This window comes from Octopus bimaculoides, chromosome 5 (assembly GCF_046866305.1).
Source record: "Octopus bimaculoides isolate indiv1 chromosome 5, ASM4686630v1, whole genome shotgun sequence".
Lineage (NCBI taxonomy): Eukaryota > Metazoa > Mollusca > Cephalopoda > Octopoda > Octopodidae > Octopus > Octopus bimaculoides.
In genome coordinates, this window is record NC_142932.1 from 4,851,313 (window position 1) to 4,872,922 (window position 21,610).

At 38.4% G+C, this 21,610-nt stretch overlaps 1 protein-coding gene across 3 annotated transcripts in view; it reads left to right on the forward strand.

The window, feature by feature from the left end:
- Positions 1 to 21,610, forward strand: part of LOC106880932 (cAMP-dependent protein kinase type II regulatory subunit) — a 147,614-nt gene that overhangs the window by 1,608 nt on the left and 124,396 nt on the right. For all 3 annotated transcript variants that reach the window (XM_089351937.1, XM_089351938.1, XM_014931105.3), the window contains one exon: positions 463 to 726. In XM_089351937.1, the coding sequence (XP_089208063.1) occupies positions 463 to 726 (264 nt within the window). Of the gene's footprint in view, positions 1 to 462; positions 727 to 21,610 lie in introns of those variants that run through there.

Here is a 21,610-nt window from a genome sequence, read left to right on the forward strand (position 1 = left end):
CTTTTGTTGATTTTATTGTAATTATAATTCTTTTCTAAAAAAGAAAAAAAGAAAGAAAGAAAAAAGAAGTATATCACTGCATTATTTGTGTCTTTATATTCTCACACGTAAATTCGGATTCTTAAGAACTTCCTTTTCTTTTCTGTTGAAAACTTCGTCATTTTTTTCTTTCTTTCTTGCGACTTTACCGTTAAATAATAGTTTCTCCTGTTTATATGAAGTAGTCCCATCTTTAAGCAACTTTCCATTTAAAATTATTTAAAAATTCAAAGTCCAAAGTGAAATTCTTTGCATCACAAATATACATACATAACAGCAAGAACAACAGGAAATATATTTTTTTATTTATTCCCTTTATTTTTACACACAAGCATATATATATTCTCTTATTAATCTCTCCCACCGTGTTGTTGTTTCCAAAGTAAGCGTGCGCGTATCTGCTACTCTCTCCATCTCTCTCAGTCTCGTGTCTGTCAGAAGCAATGAGCTTTGAGATTCCACCCGGATTAACCGAACTTCTACAGGGTTTTACCGTGTCTGTACTCAGAGAACGGCCAGCCAACCTCATCCAATATGCTGCAGACTATTTTACCAAACTCAACAAAACTAGCCAAAGTTCTCTGTTTTCCTCTCCCGGGAGACGAAAAGATGAATGGCAGACAGGTTTATCGAAACAGTCTTCTGCCACCACGGAGGACAGCGGCGAAGATGACTTCCCACCGGAAGGTAAGCAAAAAAAATATATTTCTTTAATCATTCAGGTATGCATTAATTTATAACACAGGTGTGTATGTACTGATATGTCTGCGGGAAATGTATGCAAGGTTTTGCTCACCTGGTTTTCAACCTAAATGAACAGTTCATTAACATTCTCTGTGTATGTTTTATCACCGTAATTGCATATGTATATCATTAAAGTGTGTGTGTGTGTGCACGCATATAGCGTGTAAATGTGTAGTGCGTCTGCATGCAACGAATGTAAATATGTGCATAAAGCGTTTGTAAATATATGTGAGGGCATATAATGTGTGCATGTATGTATGTGTGTGTGCACACACGCATTTACAATGTGTGTGGGCATAAATATTCTGTGTATACGTGTATAATGTCTGTAGATATATAAATGTGTGTGTGCGAGCTTATGTCCGTATGTCGTATAAATATGTCCGCATCGTATAAAAGGTGTATGCGTTTATGCATTCTGTAAATATACAGGTATGATAACATATTGCGTAAACATGCATGTGTGTGTGTGTGCGTGCGTGCATCGTATAAATATCTGTGCCAACATCTTTTCATAACGGTAGTTTATGTGCATGCGAGCATTTTGTGAGTGTTTCGACGCGCGTTTTGTCTGCGTGTCTGTTTGTGTGTGGGCGAATGTGTGTGTGCTGATTTTGCATGCATGTATGTATCCTTGTACTGAATTGATGGATGCTTAACATATACGTGTGTATATATTTGTTTTCGTTGTAATGCTGATGGGTGTTACTTCATGTTTATTATAAAAAAATAAATAGATAAATAAAGGAAGCAGTTTTCTTTCCTCTGTAGAATCTCGATTAAAATACTGTAAAACATAATAAGTGTGATAATGAATTTCTGTTAATTAGGAAGCACGCTGTTGATGCGCTTGTGCTTGCATGTATGTGCATGCATCTTCGTTGGGTGTTGTTAGCTAGCATTCACTTCCTATTCAATCAACTCTGGTTTCGATTTCGGTTCGAAACCGCTGTTGCTCACATTGTCTTGTTCATATTGTTGATGAAATAATCTAGCTTTCTATAGTGACAATATGTTATCAATTGCGTGTGGGCGCGCGTGCTTGTGTGAGAGATGAGTGCCCATTGAATCTACGACCCGGTTTCTAATACCCGAACATTCAAGCTAAGTTTATTCATAACCCGGGTTTGTAGGACACACACGCAGAGTTATGGAATGAAATATTCCTACTTCACAGGGAAGAGAAAGGGCACAAATTGAATATTTCCCGCCCCCAACACTTTCGTTTTTTTTAAGTATTATGTTTCATACAATGGAAATTACGAATTCTCATTGTATCTTCCCCTCCATCCCGCCTAACAAATTCAATTTTCACATTTTTAGCACTCCACAAACCTGTGCCTTTTCCCTTTCCTTTGATATAGAGGTAGCTATTCCAAAACACCTTATATATATATATATATATATATATATATATATACACACACAGGTAGAGAGGTTGGGTGCCTCCGGTCATTTGAGTCTAACGAGTCGCTTACACAGCTAAGCGCTTTATAGGAGCGAAACCAATGGTCACTCTCTGATCGGTCGATCAAACAACTTCCTAAATATATATATATATATATATGTATATATACGCACACACACACACACACACACACACATGAGTGCATATGTATTGTTCTAGCTAAATATTAGTAAACATTTCGTTATATAATCATATGTTATCTATATCATATCGAAAGCCGTTTTTTTTTTTCATTATTACTATGAGTTAAGATATAGCTGCTTATCAGGGAGCTTGAATGTGTTCCATGTGTAAGTCAGCATTTAAGCATGGTTTACATTCAAAGAACTGATTGTCTTGTGGGACACGTTTTAATTCAATCCCCCAACATATTGATTAAAGAAATATGGACTGTCATGTCGACAAAGTATATTGAATAAATAATTATATCTTCAATATAATTGCTCATGTCAATTATCCAGATAAAATATGTCTGAATGCATCACACGATATTTTGTCAATGGTCGCCAGTGAACACCGAGGTGCAACCTGCAGTTGATCTTATTCATGAACGAAACGGGTTAATGAACGGCGTTCCCTTTCATAATTGGGCCTTAATTCGCTCCATTTACAATGCTCACGATTTCAAAAAAAAAACGGTATCGACGTCATACTGTTTGATTTCTGAGATTTTGTGGCCTGGTGCCAAATTTGGATCCTTGTTGTCGTTTTGTCCCTGGTCAGTCTTATTTGAACAGACCGATGATCAAAGACGTTCAATCTACGACAATCGTATCTTTTCGTATATTAAGCACTACTTTGTGAACGACGTTCTTCCTTCATTCCTTACTTCCTTTTTGTTTTGTTATATATATATATATATATATATATATATATATATATATATATATATATTGTTGGCACTCCGTCGCTTACGACGTCGAGGGTTCCAGTTGATCCAATCAACGGAACAGCCTGCTCGTGAAATTAACGTGCAAGTGGCTGAGCACTCCACAGACACGTGTACCCTTAACGTAGTTCTCGGGGATATCCAGCGTGACACAGTGTGACAAGGCTGACCCTTTGAATTACAGGCACAACAGAAACAGGAAGTAAGAGTGAGAGAAAGTTGTGGTGGAAGAGTACAGCAGGGTTCGCCACCATCCCCTGCCGGAGCCTCATGGAGCTTTAGGTGTTTTTGCTCAATAAACACTCACAACGCCCGGTCTGGGAATCGAAACCGCGAGTCCGCTGCCCTAACCACTGGGCCATTGTGCCTCCACACACACACACACACATATATATATATATATAAGTTAAAGACCAAGACACAAAGGAGTTATCTGGGGAGATTTTATCGTGAAACTACATAGAAATTCTTTTGCAGGCTTCGCTGAGCGAAAAATTTAGTTGAAGCGAAAAAGTTTTTTGTTTTTTTTCCAGCGGGGTTGACTTTGTCTTTTATTCAGTCATTGTCATAAAGTTAGATAATTAAAACTCTTATTTAATCCATCAGAGCTTTTAGAAGTTCGATCCTTTATATGAACAATAAGAATTTTCAATAGACATCTGGCATTCAAAATAGAATAAGGTTTAAAACAGCAAATAACAGAACCATTAGCAGGACAACAGTGAGATGCTTTATTGTGCAAGAGAGTATATCTAGAAAGCCAAGAATCGTAACTACTAAGTCATCTTATGTGGTCTTGTTGTTGTGATTCTTGGTTTTCAACCAGGCAGAATGGGTTCAATTCCCAGCATGGAAATTGCACTAATAATATAAATTTTTAGCCACTTCGTGCTAGCGCACAGATGTAGGCACCTTCGTGTTAGTTTCAGTCTTACATTGGGATTTCACTAGCGATGATATTCTATATGAAGACAAGGATACATCTGTCTCCTACATGCAGGAATTGGCCGAAATTAGAAGGCTTACATTCAATTGTTCCTAAATTAGAAGGCCTAATCGATAATTTTAAATTATATTCAGTAAGATAGCTATAAAAATTCTAAAATAGCGAGTTAGGCGCAAGCGTGGCTGTGTGGTAAGAAGGCGGCATGATGGCAGAATCGTTAGCACGCCGGACGAAATGCTTAGCTGTATTTCGTCTGCCGCTACGTTCTGAGTCCAAATTCCGCCGAGGTCGACTTTGCCTTTCATCCTTTCGGGGTCGATAAATTAAGTACCAGCTACGCACTGGGGTCGATGTAATCGACTTAATTCCTTTGTCTGTCCTTGTTTGTCCCCTCTATGTTTAGCTCCTTGTGGGCAGTAAAGAAATAAGAAGCTTACTTCCCGACCACATGGTTTCAGGTTCAGTCTCACTGTGTAGCACCTTGGCAAGTGTCTTCTACTATAACCTCGGGCCGACCAAAGCCTTGTGAGTGGATTTGGTAGACGTCGTAGATGCATATGTGTGTGTGTATGTCTGTGTATTTGTGTGTCTGTGTTCCCACCACCATCGCTTGACAACCGATGTTGGTGTGTTTGTTCCCGTAAATTAGTGGTTCGGCAAAAGAGACCGATAGAATAAATACCTGGCTTACAAAGAATAAGTCCTGGAGTCGATTTGTTCGACTAAAGGCTCCAGCATGGCCGCAGTCAAATGACTGAAACAAATACGAGAGTAAAAGAATATCCAAGATTTTTCAAACTCATTTATAGGGACAGGCGTGGCTGTGTGGTAAGAAGCTTGCTTACCAACCACATGGTCCCGGGTTCAGTTCCACTGCGAGGCATCTTGAGCAAGTGTCTTCTACTATAGCCTCGGGCCGACCAAAGCTTCGTGAGTGGATTTGGTAGATGGAAACTGAAAGTCCGTCGGATATATGTGTATATATATATATATATATTTATATAAAAGTTTTGTCTTTTTTTCTTCCAGCGGGGTTGACTTTGTCTTTTATTCAGTCATCAGTCATTGTCATTAAGTTAGATAATTAAAACTCTTGTTTAATCCATCAGAGTTTTTTTAGAAATTCGATCCTTTATATGAACCATATATCTGTGTGTGTGTAAATATTTGTGTATGCCTGTGTTTGTCCCCCAACCACCCCGCCATCATTGACAACCGATGCTGGTGTGTTTATGCCCCCCGTAACTTAACGGCTCAGCAAAAGAAGCCGATAGAATAAGAACTAGGCTTACAAAGAATAAGTATGGCTGCTGAATAAAAGAATATCTTAAAAGCAGCGTGTCCTGTTGAGTGTTTCCCAGTGCCGCAACCCTCCTCTCTTCGTCCAAATCATTACTCTTGATTAAGTGTAGTCAAGAAAACAAACAATAGTTATGATAGGTGTGTGTGTTTAAAAGGTTCGCTTCCTAACTGCGCGATTTGAAGGTACGTTCACACTTCATCACATCTTGGAAAAGTGTCTAGGTTAGTCTACGATTGACCAACCCTTGGTAAATGAAATTTTATGGACAGAAACTCGATCGAAAACTGTTGGAAGAGCCACCCGGTTAAGAGCACTACTTAATGGTGTTTATTCGAAACTTTCGGGATCGATATCTTTACAAGCATGAAGATTGCTTCCCACCCAACCACATGGTACCGGGTTCAGTCCCACTCCGTGACACCGGGACGACCGAAACTATTGTGAGTGGATTTGGTAGACGGAAACTGAAAGCCCGTCGTGTGTGTGTGTGTGTGTATGTGTGTGTATGTGTCACCACCGCTAGACAACCGGTGTTGTTTTTTTACATCCCCGTAACTTAGCGGTTCGGCAAAAAGAGACCGGTAGAATAAGTATCAGGCTTAAAACAAAATAAGTACTGGGGTCGATTCATTCGACTAAAAGTTCTTCAAGGCGGTGCCCCAGCATGGCCGCAGTCTAATGACTGAAATAAGTAAAAGATATAGTGTATTCCATAGTTTATATGGTCTCTGAACAATTTTCATAATTCGTTGTAGTTGTGTGTTGATAAAAACCAGCCTGGCAGAGTCCGACTCTCATAGAGAGCTCACGAATATAATTAATCAGCGTTACTACTGCTTACAGCGATAAGCTATTTTTCCCTGTAGTAACGGTTTACAGCTAAGTAGGCTGAGCTAACCGGCCTCAGAAACTCTAAAATGATTCATAGGAACTACCCTTCATAATATGAATATATGAGAAAGTAGTTTCAATTCTCTATTGCAACATTGGCTGAAAGCCTTTTCTCGCCATATACTACATTATTGCCTTTTGGAACAGACAAATACTCAAAACACTAGATTGATTCCACCCTACGAACATAGAGGGCCTTTGCGTTTCTGCTAAAGGATACAAGTTGTCTTGGTGGGGTAGGCTTTGAAGTAGAGATAAGCAAACAATGGTGCTTGACTCATCACTCTGATGAGTGAATGTGTTTTTCTTGAAAAAGACTCTACGTATTTCGTACGAATCAAATATTTTATCTGTAAAGCTACATATATTTGCGTTTGTATTTTTTCCTTTTTTTTTTTTTTTTGTATATACTAAATATCTTATATATGCAATTAATTCATGCACAAATATACTCGCAGTTGCGCTCGTCAATAGATGTAACAATTATTCATATGCAGGTTACCTGAAATTGATTTCGTGTAACACTTTATTGTAAAAACTTCTACATTGGTCAGGCCAGCATAAATAATAAATAAATATGTAGATAGATAGATAGATATTAGAGGCGGTTCCTGATAGTGCATGCAATATTAAAAATCAAAGCTATGTAAATAAGGTAGGGTCCGTGTGTATGTATATGTACACATTTTGTTGCCGTCCCTCAAAGAAAACGGATATTTTATATTAAAATCTGGTTTGTTATTCGCGTTCTATTATATAATTCAGGCATGAAAAGCGTGTCTTGCATTCATGCACAAAGTACCACTGATGTGTGTGTGTGTGTGTGTGTGTGTGTATCGAACAGCTGCAATACAGCTAAGCTAGGATTCGGAACCAATATAATTATGTGTGTGTGTGTGTGTGTGTGTTATGAAAACAATTTTGCATTTTTGGTAGAGTATACATTTATTATTTAACGAAAATAATATTGACAGTGACTTCGAATTTTCAACCAACTAAGCCATCATCGACTAAACCTTTTAAAGAGGTGCCCCAGCATGGCCACACTCCATTGACTGAAACAAGTAAAAGACAACAGATAAAAGTGTGTGTGTGTGTGTATATACATATATATATATATATATATATATATATATATATATATATATATATATAAAATATAACGTAGAGAATGGGGTGTTCTATAATTCTGTGATCGTAGAAGTATTTCTAAAGACTATGTAACACAGTTCGGTGTATGTAATACGTTGAACAAATCAGCCTAAGTTTCTGTTCCTCGGCAAGCTTACAGACTGGTCATTTAGTGTTGCTACTGCGTATATCGATGGGTCATTGTCACTTGTAGGACTTAAAACGTTGTTGATGGACTGAACGAGTAAAAATTGACCACCTCCGGCAGATCGTCTTTTTGTTTCCAATTGAAAAGAGGAGCTAATTATCATAATCCTTGCGAGTACTCACAGAGTAATTGTTGTTTGGGAGATGCTGGTAAGAAGTGAGTGCCAGTGAATTAGTTTCGAAGAAAGGACTTGTTTGTGCTTAGTGCGAGGGCTGGGAGTAGGGCATAGCGAGCTCACAAGAATAGAGGTAGGGACATCAAGTGGTTTGATTAGGGTGATAGGATCTTTTCTGTTTGGCTCACACCTTTTAAAATTTGGTATTTTGATGTAATTTTTCACGCTGAATCTGATGTTATTCACTTGTTTCAGAAAATTTTTAGAAAATGCAGAGGTTTAAAGTTTGATTATTTTTACCCAATCAGAAAGCAGAATTTGGAAGCTAACATTTTGTGCGTAATGACAACATTAAACGACGGGAGTTTTAGTAAGTTTTAATGAATTAAGTCATGTTAAATGTTGGAACAGGCATGTAAACAATATAAAGAATGAAAAAATTCTCAATGATCTTTTATTAATTTTTTTTTTTTTCCAAAAAATTATAATACATTTTTTGTAGCGAATATTCAGAAACGAATGTTGCGATACGCTGTAGGTAGTTTATCAAACAAATTACAATTTTCGTATCTCCTGCGTCACATGAACTCGCAGAGATACGAGTCATTCATAGAATGGTGGGTTCCACAGCGTCGTTTATACCCTCGTTTTACTGACACCCATACGCTGTTTTCGATTTTCAATTTCTCCATCGTATTCGAAAGGTTAAACGAGTTGGTCGTATTATAATTTAGGTTGAAAAGGTGCAAGAAAACACCGTTCAAAATTATGAAAATGTGATAGTGACAGAACAGGAACTGGTACGCTTCTCGAAAAGAAAGAAAAAAAAGAAGACACAGGTTAAGCAGATTTATACTTTGGCTTGTTACTACTGAAACAGGTACCGATATACCTGTAGCTTTCGATTGGCTAAAATTACCCAAAATTTGCAAACTTTAAAAGCTATTACGTTTTTATTTATTAATACATTGCAAAATTTAATTTTATTTCGATAATTAGCGTACAAAACTACATCAATACACTAAATTTGAAATTAATTGGAACTAAAATTAAAGGAATTGGTAAATGTGAGCCGAACAGAAAAGATCTGGGTAATACATAGTCGATAATTTTTAAGGAAGAAAGATCCCTCTAAAGGTTGTAAAGAATGAGAGCATTATGTCGATAGATTCGTCGTTGTTGAATGTTGTTGTTAAATGAAAGGTCTATTATCAATTGAGTGATTATTTTTACAGGTGGTCAGAATGCTGGTTGAAATATGTATACGTAGGATAACTATGTCGTCTTTTAAGTGTAAGCTGTGTATTATGTAGAGAATTTGTGCTTTAGAAAGCATCAGCCACAAGACAATAGAATTATTATCTCGGCCGGAAGGTGCAGTGCGGTCAGATATTCTAAATCGCTCTCACATTCTCTTATAATGTGAACGATAAGATTCATTTGACTGGGACTCAACTAACCTATCGATTCGTCCGTCCAGGAAGAAAATGAGATAGTGTAAAGTTTTTAATTTATTAGGTTGTTCCGAAAATAATGGCTGATTTCAGAAACATAATCTTATTTTGGAGAAATAACAATACAAATGATTTGATTGGTCAAAGTATCTCTGCCATCGATCAACGAGATTATTTATGCCTCGTTGATAAAAACTTATTGGTTTTGATGCTAAGAAATCTTTGAAAGCTGATTCCACCTCTGGTTTGGACCTGAAGGTTTTATCACTTAAAAACGTGTTTAAATGCTTTTAAAAAATGGTTGTCAGTGAGTGAAAGATCAGGAGAATATGGAGGATGTGGTAAAGTCTCGTATCCCAAGTCTGAGAGTTTCTGCAGTGTCGTTCTTACAACATAATCGTGGAGCAGAATTGGATCACGCCGATTCACCAATGCAGGTCTCATTTTTTGCAAATGAGCATGCATTTCAGCGAGTTGATTGCAGTAAACCTCTGCTGTAATGCTCTGATTGGCTTCCAAAAAGCTGTAATGGACAACATCAATTGCAGACCCCAGACAGTCGCCATAATCTTTTACTGATGTAACTTTGGTTTTGGGAAATGTTTGGGGGACTCACCACGATCAAGCCATTGACCTGATCGTTTACGGTTATCATAAAAGATCCATTCGATCAAGAAAAGGATCATTGGTGTTTCGCAGAAAATGCATCGATCACACTTCAAAACGCCGAACTTATTGATTTTCATTGAGCTCATGTAGTACTCATTTATGGAACTTTTTCACCTTACCAATATTCTGTAGATTGCGTGAGACCGTTGCAATACCGACACCAAGTGCCTGAGACGTTTCTCTGACACTTTGACGTGGATTTTGTTCAACAACTGCTTTCAGTTGTTCTTTGTCAAGACTGCATGACCATCCTCTACCTTTTTCATCTTCAAGGCTCTCATCACCACTACGGAATTTCTGAAACCACCTTCGTACTGTGCGATCACTTGTGGACCCCTCTCCCCAGGCTCTGTTGATATTGGGAGCAGTTTGGGAGGCATTGTGTCCAAGCTTGAACTCATGCAAGAAAAGTAAGCGAAGGTCCTTTTTTATCATGTTCATAATTAAGGGCACCTATGCTTCAAGAATGTTTTCTGTCTGGAATAAGTGAAAAATTATTAAAGAGCATACATCAATTATTAAGTATGTCGAAATATACCTAAAATATAATTAAAATACTCTGATAAAATTGCATTTCAAAACACAACACTTAGAGCAGCCATTAATTTTCAGAACAACCTAATAGTTTTTGCATCACCTAGAAGACCAAGCGATATACAGATAGTTGGACTGGTCCAACGGCATTAAGACTTTTATATTGGTCAGGCAATTGTGAAAAAGATGCTATAAGGCTGGCTCTCTCTCTCTCTCTCTCTCTCTGATAAGTTTCAGTTACACATGCGAATCGAAACACCATTCCTATACATGATGATAGATGATAATACAGACGTATCATTTTCATCATCTCTCTCTCCCTCTTTCTCTCTTTCTCTCCCCCTTTCTAATCGGCTACATTTGACGTGGTCAACGATGCCTTTCGTCCTTTCAGGATCGATAAAAAAAAATCCAATCCAGAGCGGTAGATTAGCAGACTGCAAGGGCGTTGGACACGATGCCTTACAATAATTGTTTCGATTCATTACCTTCATGGCCAACCCCGTCGACACGCTAAGATTTAAGAGTCGATAAATAAATACCAGTAATATACTGTGTTGATTGCACCAGTTGCGCTTGGTCTTGTACAAAAACGTTGATTGTATCGGCTCTGCTCGATCTTGTCTAAAAGCTGTCTCGTGTATGAATATGACTGCATTATCTTAGAACAGCGACTTTTTAACTTTTTTCCATCTTTGTCACAATGAATAAAGGACAAGACGTGTTAGAACACACCAGCAGCTTTATAAAAGTTTTTGTTTAAACAGAAAAAAAAAAGAATTTCATATTAAAACTGGATAGAATACTTCGCGGTATTTGTTCCGACTGTCTGCAATCTGGGTTCAAATCTTGCCGGAGTCAATTTTGTTTTTCATTCTTTCGAGTGTCAATGAAATAAAGTACTTTTAGATAATCGAGAAAGATGCCTTGCGGTACCTATTCCGGCCCTTGGTATTCCAAATACCAAGCCTACAAACGATACTGGTGCCAAGTTGTATCGGTCCGAATCGGCCTTTCTTTTGGATAAACACCATTGCTGTGGGGAGGGGAGGGAAACTTGCTTGCATAGACGACAGCCAGTTTTCTTCAAGAAAAATTCTTATGTTAAAGTAATAAGTGCATAAGCGTAGTGAGGCTTGAACGACAGATCCTGTAGCATTCTGCTATGTAAAATAGAGATAGGGTAACGGATTACATTTTACCAAAAAGGAAGGCATATACACTAGTGTGGTGTATTAAAAATATTCGAGTTTTCTTCATATCCTATCATGTCTTGTCTCTCCTTCAAAACTGGTCGCTCACTTCTACTACAGTACAGTAATTGAAAACGTTTCATTTAGACAATGTGGTTATTGAATTACAGAGAATAGTTAAATTACTTAACAGGTCAGAGCTGCCAGTGTTACTGTTCGAATCCTGCCGAGGCCAACTTTACCTTTTAACCTTCTGAGGTCGACAAAATAAGATACCTGTCAGGTACCGAAGATGATATAATTGTTTCTTACCTTCTCCCTCCCCTAAGTTTCTGGCTCCATATGATAACTATTATTCTAAGGTTTCAAATCTTGCCCAGGTCAAATTTACATTTCATTCTTCTGAGAATTAATAAAGTATCAGTCGAAAACAGACCTTTTACAGCCTTTTGCCTTATATAAGAAACAAGGGCTGTTATAATCGACTATTAGCTCCACCAACATTAAATTTGAGACTCTTTGTCTATATAAGAAACCATTCTTTTTTTTTTTTTTTGTCGTTGAGTCGTAGTACGTCCCTGATTAAAATCAAGGATTAAAAGCATATCAGCCATTTTTTTATCAGTATACTCACAAAGTCTTTAGGATTATACGTGTTCTGTTATGGTATGACTTAAGGGAAATTTTGCTGTTCTTTTTAGCACATTTTAAGTGACGACATGGAAGTTTCTTCATTGATACATTTTGGCAGCTGTTAAATCTATTTACCTGCTTGGATAGGTGTCTGTCGTTTATTGCGTTCACTGAATGATCTTTTATATATTACTTGTTTTATTGGCGTACGGCCATGGCAGGGCACCACCTTGAAAGGTTTCGTCGAACAAATCGACTACAAAACAGAACTTTTAAACTCGGTACTTATTCTATCGACTTCTTTTTGCCGCACTGCTAAGTTGCCGGGGCGTAAACAAATCGATCCCGATTGTCAAGCGATGGTGGGGGACAAACGCAAACGCCCGAGCGCGTTATACACACACACACACACACACGACGGGCTTCTTTCAATTTCTGCCTGCCAATCCACTCATAAGGCTTAATTTGGCTCGGGGTTATAGTAGAAGATACTTACCCAAGGTGCCACGCAGTGGGACTGAACCCAAAACTATGAAGTTCGTAAGGAAGCTTCTCGGCACACAGCCACCATTATTATTATTATTATTATTATTATTATTATTATTATTATATAAATGGCAACATGGCAGAATCGGTAGCATACCGGGCAAAATGCTTAGCGACATTCAGAAACGGCCTGAGAGGAAACTGAATGAAAGTAAATATACGTACAACGCCAGCATAATAACCTACCACTTGACCATTGCGTTTGCCCCACTGAAGTTTCGCCAGACTGGAGTAGTTGCTTTTCTGCTTTCTGTGGAAGGATGCGTTTCACTGATCAGGCGGTCCATCTGTTGCCAACGCCCTACTAAAGCGTAGGCACTGAGACTGCATCACGCGCTCAATTTTCTTGGACGGTTGAGCTGATATGGTCCGTTTGTAAAACACGTCTTTCCCACAGCTCATCATTTTGACAGAGGTCTGTCCTGGGTCAAGAAAAAAGTTTGGCGCTTGGCACCTGGAATGTTCATTGCCCTCTACTATCCGAAGTTCTACATGATCACTATATAGAGATCTTGTGGTGGGTAAGGGTGACGACGTTCTTGGGGGAAATTATAAGCGTCGACGAGGACGAACGAGCTGGTCTGTTTCGGGAAACTTTCATGCCCGGGACTACCATGAATAACTTCCAGAAACCCCTAATCTGCTAGTACTATCGAGGGGCCGGTTCGAAGTAAATTCTACATGTATGACAATGCTGCTCGTGTTTTCGCCCAGAGCGACGAAACTGCACTGCACATTATTAGTGCATTGTCCGAGTATTGCTAACTTATGAAGTTGTTTCTAAAAAATATGCTTAAGGTGAATGGACTTACTCTAAGAATGCTCCTGTAAAATGGAACACAAGGGCTAAGTAAGGGTTTGTGTCTTCGATGGTCAGGGTGATCCTGGATCTTCAGGGTTCCTTATTTGGCCGTAATTTGAGTTCAGTATCAGATGAACTGCATAGTAAACATTTGTTTACTATGTATATTTTTATATCATTCCCCCACTCTCCCTTTCTTCCCATCATGTTTTATGTAAAACCCCACCTGAATTGTAAATTATCCTTGTAATTTTCCCCCTCATTGGATGCCCCTGCGGCAATCCGAAATCGACTTTGCTTTTCATCCTTTCGAGTCGATCAAATAGTGTCACCTTTTAAGAACTGGGTTCGATGTAACCGACCAGCCACTTCCCACCAAATTTCATGCCTTGAACCTATAATAGAAAGGATTGTTATTAAGGCAGCGAGCTGACAGAATCGTTAGCATGCCGAACGAAATGCTTTGCAGCATTTCGTCCGTCTTTATGTTCTGCGCTCAAATTCTGCCGAGGTCGACTTAGCCTTTCATATTTTCGAGATCAATAAATTAAGTACAAGTGAAACATTGGGCCGATGTAATCGAATAGTCCCCCCACCACCACCACCACACAAGATATCAGGCCTTGTGCCTTTAGTAAAAAGGAATATCATTATATCGAGGTAGCGAGTTTGCAGGATCTTTTACCGCGCCGGGTAAAATGCTTAGAGGCATTTAGGCCCTCTTTGTGTTCTGAGTTCAAACTCTGCTGAGGTCGATTTTGCCTTGCATCTTTTCGGGGTCGGTGAAATAAGTACCAGGTACGCATTGAGGTCTATGTAACCGACTCGCCACACACCCCCCTCACCAAAAATTTCAGACCTTGTGCCTATAGTAGGAAATATTATTATTATTATTATTATTATTATTATTATTATTATTATTATTAACGTATGTAATGATTAAATGTCATCATTCCCTTTTAATAGCTTTAGTTGGAGCAACGAAAACGAGATGGTAGTGGCTGCCGATGGTATTAGGGTGGTGGTAGTAGCTGCTGCTGCTGCTGTTATAGCGATTGTGGTGATGGTGGCGGTTATTACTACTCTTTTACTTGTTTCAGTCGTTTGACTGCGGCCATGCTGGAGCACCGCCTTTAGTCGAGCAAATCAATCCCAGGACTTATTCTTTGGAAGCCTAGTACTTATTCTATCGGTCTCTTTTTGCCGAACCGCTAAGTTACGGGGACGTAAACACACCAGCATCGGTTGTCAAGTGGTAGTGGGGGGACAAGCACAGACACAAACACACACACATACATATATATATATATATATATATATATATATATACGACAGGCTTCTTTCAGTTTCCGTCTACCAAATCCACTCACAAGGCTTTGGTCGGCCCGAGGCTATAGTAGAAGACACTTGCCCAAGGTGCCACGCAGTGGGACTGAACCCGGAATCATGTGGTAGGTAAGCAAGCCACTCCCGCGCCTACTGTCATAAGGGTTTTGATTGTACTAACTAATATTGCCGTAGCGGTGGTGGCGGCGGCTAAAGACTGTGGTTGTGGCTAGGTTGCTGTAGGTGGTGGCTTATGTGTTACGTAAAATGGGTGGCGGTGGTGTAGAGTTGGTACCTGCAGACGGTGATCGTGATGCAGGTGTGGTGTTAGCTGTTGTTGTAGCTGCTGCTGGTGCTGGTGGCGGTGGTAAATGACTGCTGAGTTGTTGCTGTTGGCTTACAGGTGGTGGCTGGTTAGTTGTGGTGGTGGTGGTGGTGACGGCAGCGGCGGCGGCGGGGGTGATGAGTAGAGTGGGTGGCTGTAAGTAGTGGCTAGTTAATTGTTCGTAGTGGCGTGACGGCGGTGGCGGCGGCAGCGGTGGTAGTGTACAGTCAGTGGTTGTAGGTGTTAGCTATTTAGTTAGTGCCAGTGGTGGTGGTGGTGGTGGTGGTGGTGGTGGTGGTGTAGATTTGTGGATGGGTTAGTGTAGGTGGTGGTGATTTGTTTAATGTAATTGTTTAAACTATATGCCATTGATCTGACAGAGGTTCAGCAATCAAAACATATCTCTCTCTCACACACACACACTCCTAGCTAACTAAATCACTGACATTCCTCAGCTCTCAATATATTTTTTAACGAATACATGACAGAGAGAGAGAGAGAAATGAATGGATAATAGCTTTCTTAGTAATTAATATTATGTAACACATTTAAGAAGTTTGTATAACAATATTTATTTGGCCTTGCTCGGATATAATTCTGCAGTTTATCTTTTCTTGCTAGAGTAAGCTGGCCTCTCTTTTCCAGTGGCTTCCAATCTTTTCACCTTTTTTGAAGGATCATCATCCTTTAACGTCCGTTTTCCATGCTGGCATGGGCTTGACTATTGGACCACTTTTATCTTAATAAATTCTTCCCATGGACCCCCAAGCCTTTTAAAAGGCCTTTTTTACCCAATAAGTCTTTTCGTGTGTGTGTGTGTGTTTAAACTGAATTATATGTCATTCTGCTTTTTACACAGCAACCTTTTAATATTTTGAGCACTGCTCACAGACCCCTAATACTACCTTTGTAGATCCTCGGTTGGGAACCGTTACCATAGAGATTCTCGATTCCACCAAAACTGAATGAAATTCTTCATTTTTAACTTTCATTTTTTTTCTACCCCATGCTGACATAGGTCAGACAAAAACTTTACTGAGGCAGAATTTCTATAGCCAGATGCTCTCCCTAAAGAAGTACTCTCTACATTGTTGGTTTTTTGAGTAAAGTATTTTTTTTTTCTCATTTCTATCGGTCATAAATCACCTGCTGAACTACAAAGTACAGAAGAAGCACCCAGTACGTTCTGTAAAGTAGTTGGCATTTAGAAAGGCATCCAGTCATGGAAACCATGTCAAAGTAGACATTGGAGTTTGATGCAATCATCCAGTTTGTTGGATCCTGTCAAATCATCCAACCCATGCCTGCATGGAAGGCAGATGTTAAACGATGAGGACAACTATAATATGCCAATATTTTTTTGTATATATAATGAAATATTAAAAACTAATATGTGGGATTATAGATTTTCTACTCCTGTCGCAGTAATGCAACACAGTATGTTATATAGGACATTGTGGGTTTTAAAGTTAATTTCACTCCCAAAACTGAGATGCATGGCAGTGTATCATACATGGACTTTTACTGTGATCAGCATCTTTTAACATCATTAAATAAATTTAAGTGTTGTGCCTTCAGCAACCTTAACAAGGAGTGAAATCGAAGATATAACTGAAAAGTTTAACATAATGTAACAGTGTTATGAAAATGTATAAATTTATGCAAAGAAACAAATAAGAACATTGATAAAATGTAGCATTTCCATGGGTTCCACCAGTAATTATAATCTAATTTCATGATGCTTAGACAAAATAATGAAATGAATACTAATTTTCATAAAAACATATTTATTAAAATGAAATTAAATAAAACTAGTTTCTCATTTGCATATTTGCAATATATGTTTATGGCTATGAGTAACAATAGCACTGTTTAATTATCAATTAATTAGATGTAAGTGGCAGCAGTAGTAGTAGTATCGTAGGGTCATGTGTTGTAACATGCACATCGCTGCATTTCTAGGTGATTCCCTTCTCCTGGTGGATTTCTAGGTGATTCCCTTCTCTTGGTGGATGATGCCTTTGCACTACTCAGGCAACAACCTTCCAACACGTGGGTCTGTTTGAATAGTCATTGCCAGAAGATAAATATTATTTAAGCTAACAAAGGAGCTTCTACATAGTTGCTTAGTCTTACTAGAAATAGCAACCAAATCTCCTCCAAATCGCATCTTACTGTCTTAAGGAACACCATTGGACAGCATAGTCTTTAATATGCAAAATACAGTATGGTCACTGCTGAAATACCTTCAGTCATACAGCTGTTCTATCTATACTTAAAGCCTGGGTCTAAACAACAACATATTTACACTTAGTTCACTGTTGAATTTCGAATTTATAGGTTACTAGCGGCAATATCTATCCTTGGCCAAGGTCACACCAAGACTTTAATAAGACCTGGTTGACCATATATCTATTCTTGAACATACCGGCTGGACAATGGCCTTTTTTGTTGAAGGGGACTAACAGACATGTGAGCATGCAAGCTTTGCCTCTCTATGCCACCAATATGATAGGCCACTGCCTCCGGGCCAATAAACTTTAGGATAAATATCACAGGCATTACTTTCAAACTACAAAGAGCAAGAAAAGAAACCATAAGAAACCATGCTTGGTGCTAAAACAGTGCTGCCAATTGACTCCCCTAGATTACTACTTTATTTCATCAACTTAAGGTATTCTACCAAACCTTCTAACTATTCTACCACCTCATCACCTTCTGGGGTCAGAAAAAGTCATATCACCCATGATCTTCTATTTAAAATGATCTGTCTCTATGCAAAATTTCAACTACCCAGATTAAAAACTGTGGCCAACAACTTGGAACATACACTTTCTTCTGTATATTAAGATTTAATCTATCTAGTGTTGATATTTATCCAAATATATTTGAACATTTAAAAAGAAAAAAAGTGGGTAGCAAATATATTGGAATAATTTCAACAACAAAATATATTGAACTCACCAAATTGATTTTCTTATTGTTATTTTAATTTTTATTATATTTTTGCTTTCATTTTTCAATTGTATGTATATTTATTTTCTTTTAATATTTTCTTCAAAAATTCAATAGATTTTTTTCACTTATTTTTTTTTTTTTTTTTGATTCCATGAAAAGATAATCTTTAATGAAGTCTTGTTTTTGTTTCAGATATCTTTTTATTTTATCTTTAATCATTAATTTTTAATTTTTTTTGTGGAATGGAACTATGATAAAGAAATAACTTTCATTCGATAAAATTAGGTGCATTCGCATATGTATGTATTGTATGTGCAGTGTGTGTGTGTGTGTGTGTGTGTGTGTGTGTGTGTGTGTGTGTGTGTGTGTAAAGTCTACTCATTGCACAAAATAGTTTCATTTTCTTTCTCTTTTTCTTCTGTTCTGTATTTGAAGAAATCTGTTCTGCTAAATCAATATAAAAGATTACTTTGCTTGCTTGTTATGCAGTATCGTATCCAATAACACTGCCAGGTTTGATCTGTTGGTGGAGAATAACTGCCCTATATTGGTTAGTGAAAATAGGTCATCATACAACCTTGCAGTATGTGTTTGTGACCTTTTCAATTGAAGATTCAATGAAGGTCCAGTGATTGATTACTGAGCTTAATCAACTTACATACCACCTTTATATACCACCTTCCGAGTGATTAGAGCATTAGTCTCACAATCATGAAGTCAAGAGTCCATTTCCTGAACCAGGCAGTGCCTTATATCTTTGAGCAAGGCATTTCATCTTACATTGCTTCACAGTCTACTTGGCTGTAATGAGTATCAACTAGTGCTGATACAGCCCCCCCCCCACCTCGCTCATTCTTTCTCACTTGTCACATCCCCAATTTTCTGCTAGTGGGAGGACTAAAAATGTGTCTGTCCTTGTAACTACACAAGCACCTAAAACAATTAATGAAAGCATAGGACATGCTGCCAAGTCACACTTGTGTCGGGTGGCTATGATTTGGCCTTTCTGGTGCTTGCCTACAAAAACCAACTTGTCCCATTGATGAAAGAAATACCAGTAATACACTAAGAACAATATGGTGCATAATCTTCACTAAAATATGTCATATTTCACTATCTGATAAATACTAACAACTATAATTTATGTACACTCCTTTCCAAACTGATTTTGTAAAGTTGTTAGAAATAAGCACTGGGGTTAATTCAGTAAACTTATAACTCCATACATATTCTTTTGCTGGGTTCAATCCTCATTGCAGCCTTGTACAATCAGTGAGCTCAAGAGATTTGGTGCCAATTATTTATACTATTTACTTTGGTACTCATTTCAATAATTTCTATTCAGTTTGAATTAACTGTTAGTTACCTCCCTTTGTTAAACTGAATACATCTTTTACATTCATACATGTATGTATATTATACACATCTAAATATCACCATCATTAGATGTCCAATTTACAAATTGTCATGACTTGAAAAGGTCATCATGGTCCAAATCAATTCCATGTTGAATTTGAAAGTACTGCCTTCCTTGGCCTTGTCAGAGAAGCACATTTTTTTTTTTGTACATTTCATATTTGTATGATTTCTATAGGACCCCCTTCCTAACCCTAACCCTAACCCTAACCCCCTTCCTAACCCTAACACTAACCCTAACCCTAACACTAACCACTTTTCAGAATGTACTTAGTGCATTTAGTTTTGGTTATAGCTCTAGTGAATATACTTTGTACCCTACAGAACAGAAAGGGTCCTAAATACTCTAATTAGTCTCTATTCATTTGCTGCTATATGACCAATGGAGACAGAGAGAGGATTACTGTTGTAAATGAACTAGAGTGGGAAGGAGAAAGAAGAGAGAGTATTAGTGTTCCTGGGGAAACAGTTATTGGAATCCACATCATCATCATCGTTTAATGTCTGCTCTCCATGCTGGCATGGGTTGGATGGTTTGACTGAGGACTGGTAAGCTAGGAGGCTGCACCAGGCTCTAATATGATCTGACAAGGTTTCTACAGCTGGATGCCCTTCCTAACACCAACCACTCCGAGAGTATAGTGGATGCTTTTTATGTGCCACCGGCATGGGAGCCAATCAGGCAGCACTGGCATCAGCCTCAACTATTTCACTTGACTCAACAGGTCTTCTCAAACAGCATATTGCCCGACAATTAAAGGGTACTTTTAAATGGGCCACTTATGCAACACTGGCATTGCCCACGGCTACAATCTCACTTGGCTTGCTGGGTCTTCTCAAGCACAGCCTATCTCCATAGGTCTCGGAGGCCCAATGTTTGAAGGTCATGCTTCACCACCTCATCCCATGTCTTCCTGAGTCTACCTCTTCCACAGGTTCCCCTCTACTGTTAGGGTGTGACACTTCTTCACACTGCTGTCCTCATCTATAAGCATCCTCATCCATACACACACATATATTAGGTCGTCAGGTATGAAATTTGTAGAAAAGAAAAAAGTTTGCTAATATTTTATAAATACAAGGAATAGTTTTATTCATCAAAGTATGCACCCATATTGTCAATAAGCTTTTGCCATTTCAGCAGTAGCTTGTCCAGCCCAGAACTGTAAAAGTCTGGCAATCTAGAGTCAGTAAAATCTTGGAAGGCCTGTTTTACAGCATTGTTGGAATTAAATTATTTTCCTATCAAAAAGTTACCCAAATTCTGGTAGAAGTGGTGGTCAGTGTGGGGGGGGGGGAAGATCAGGTGAGTATGGTGGATGATGGAGAACTTCCAACTTCATCTCCTGTAGTTTCGCCAATTTGGTTTGGCGTTGTTATGCAATAAAATAGAAATGTATCTGTTGACTAATCTAGGCTGTTTTTTGGTAAGTTTCTGCATCATTTGGTCCAGTTGGCTGCAGTATACTTCGGCTGGGATTGATGAACCAGGTTTAATGAAATCATAATGGATCACACCTGCGCCAGACCACCAAACACACACCATCAGCTTCTTTTGATAAATTTTGCTTTTTGGACGGTATTTTGGTGGCTCATCTTTGTCCAACCATTGTACTGAACGTTTACAGTTGTTGTATTGGATCCATTTCTCATCACATGCTACAAGTCGATTCAAAAAGGATTCATTTTTGTGACAAGAAAGTAGCATAATGCAGGCTTCCAAACGTTGCTGTTTCTGGTTTCCATTGAGTTCATGTCGAACCCACTTATCCAATTTTTTCACTTTACTGATTTGAATTAGATGAGTCAATATTGTTTGCTTGCTAACACCAAACAACAACGATAATTCATGGGCACTTTGAGATGGATCTGACTCGACAGTGACTTTCTGTTCGTCATTATCTACCTTTGTTTCTGGTCGACTGCATTGCTCATTTGTGAGGTCAAAGTTACCAGAACAAAATTTTGCGACCAATTTGATACTGTCTGCTGTGTAATAACATTAGAATGAAACACTCCA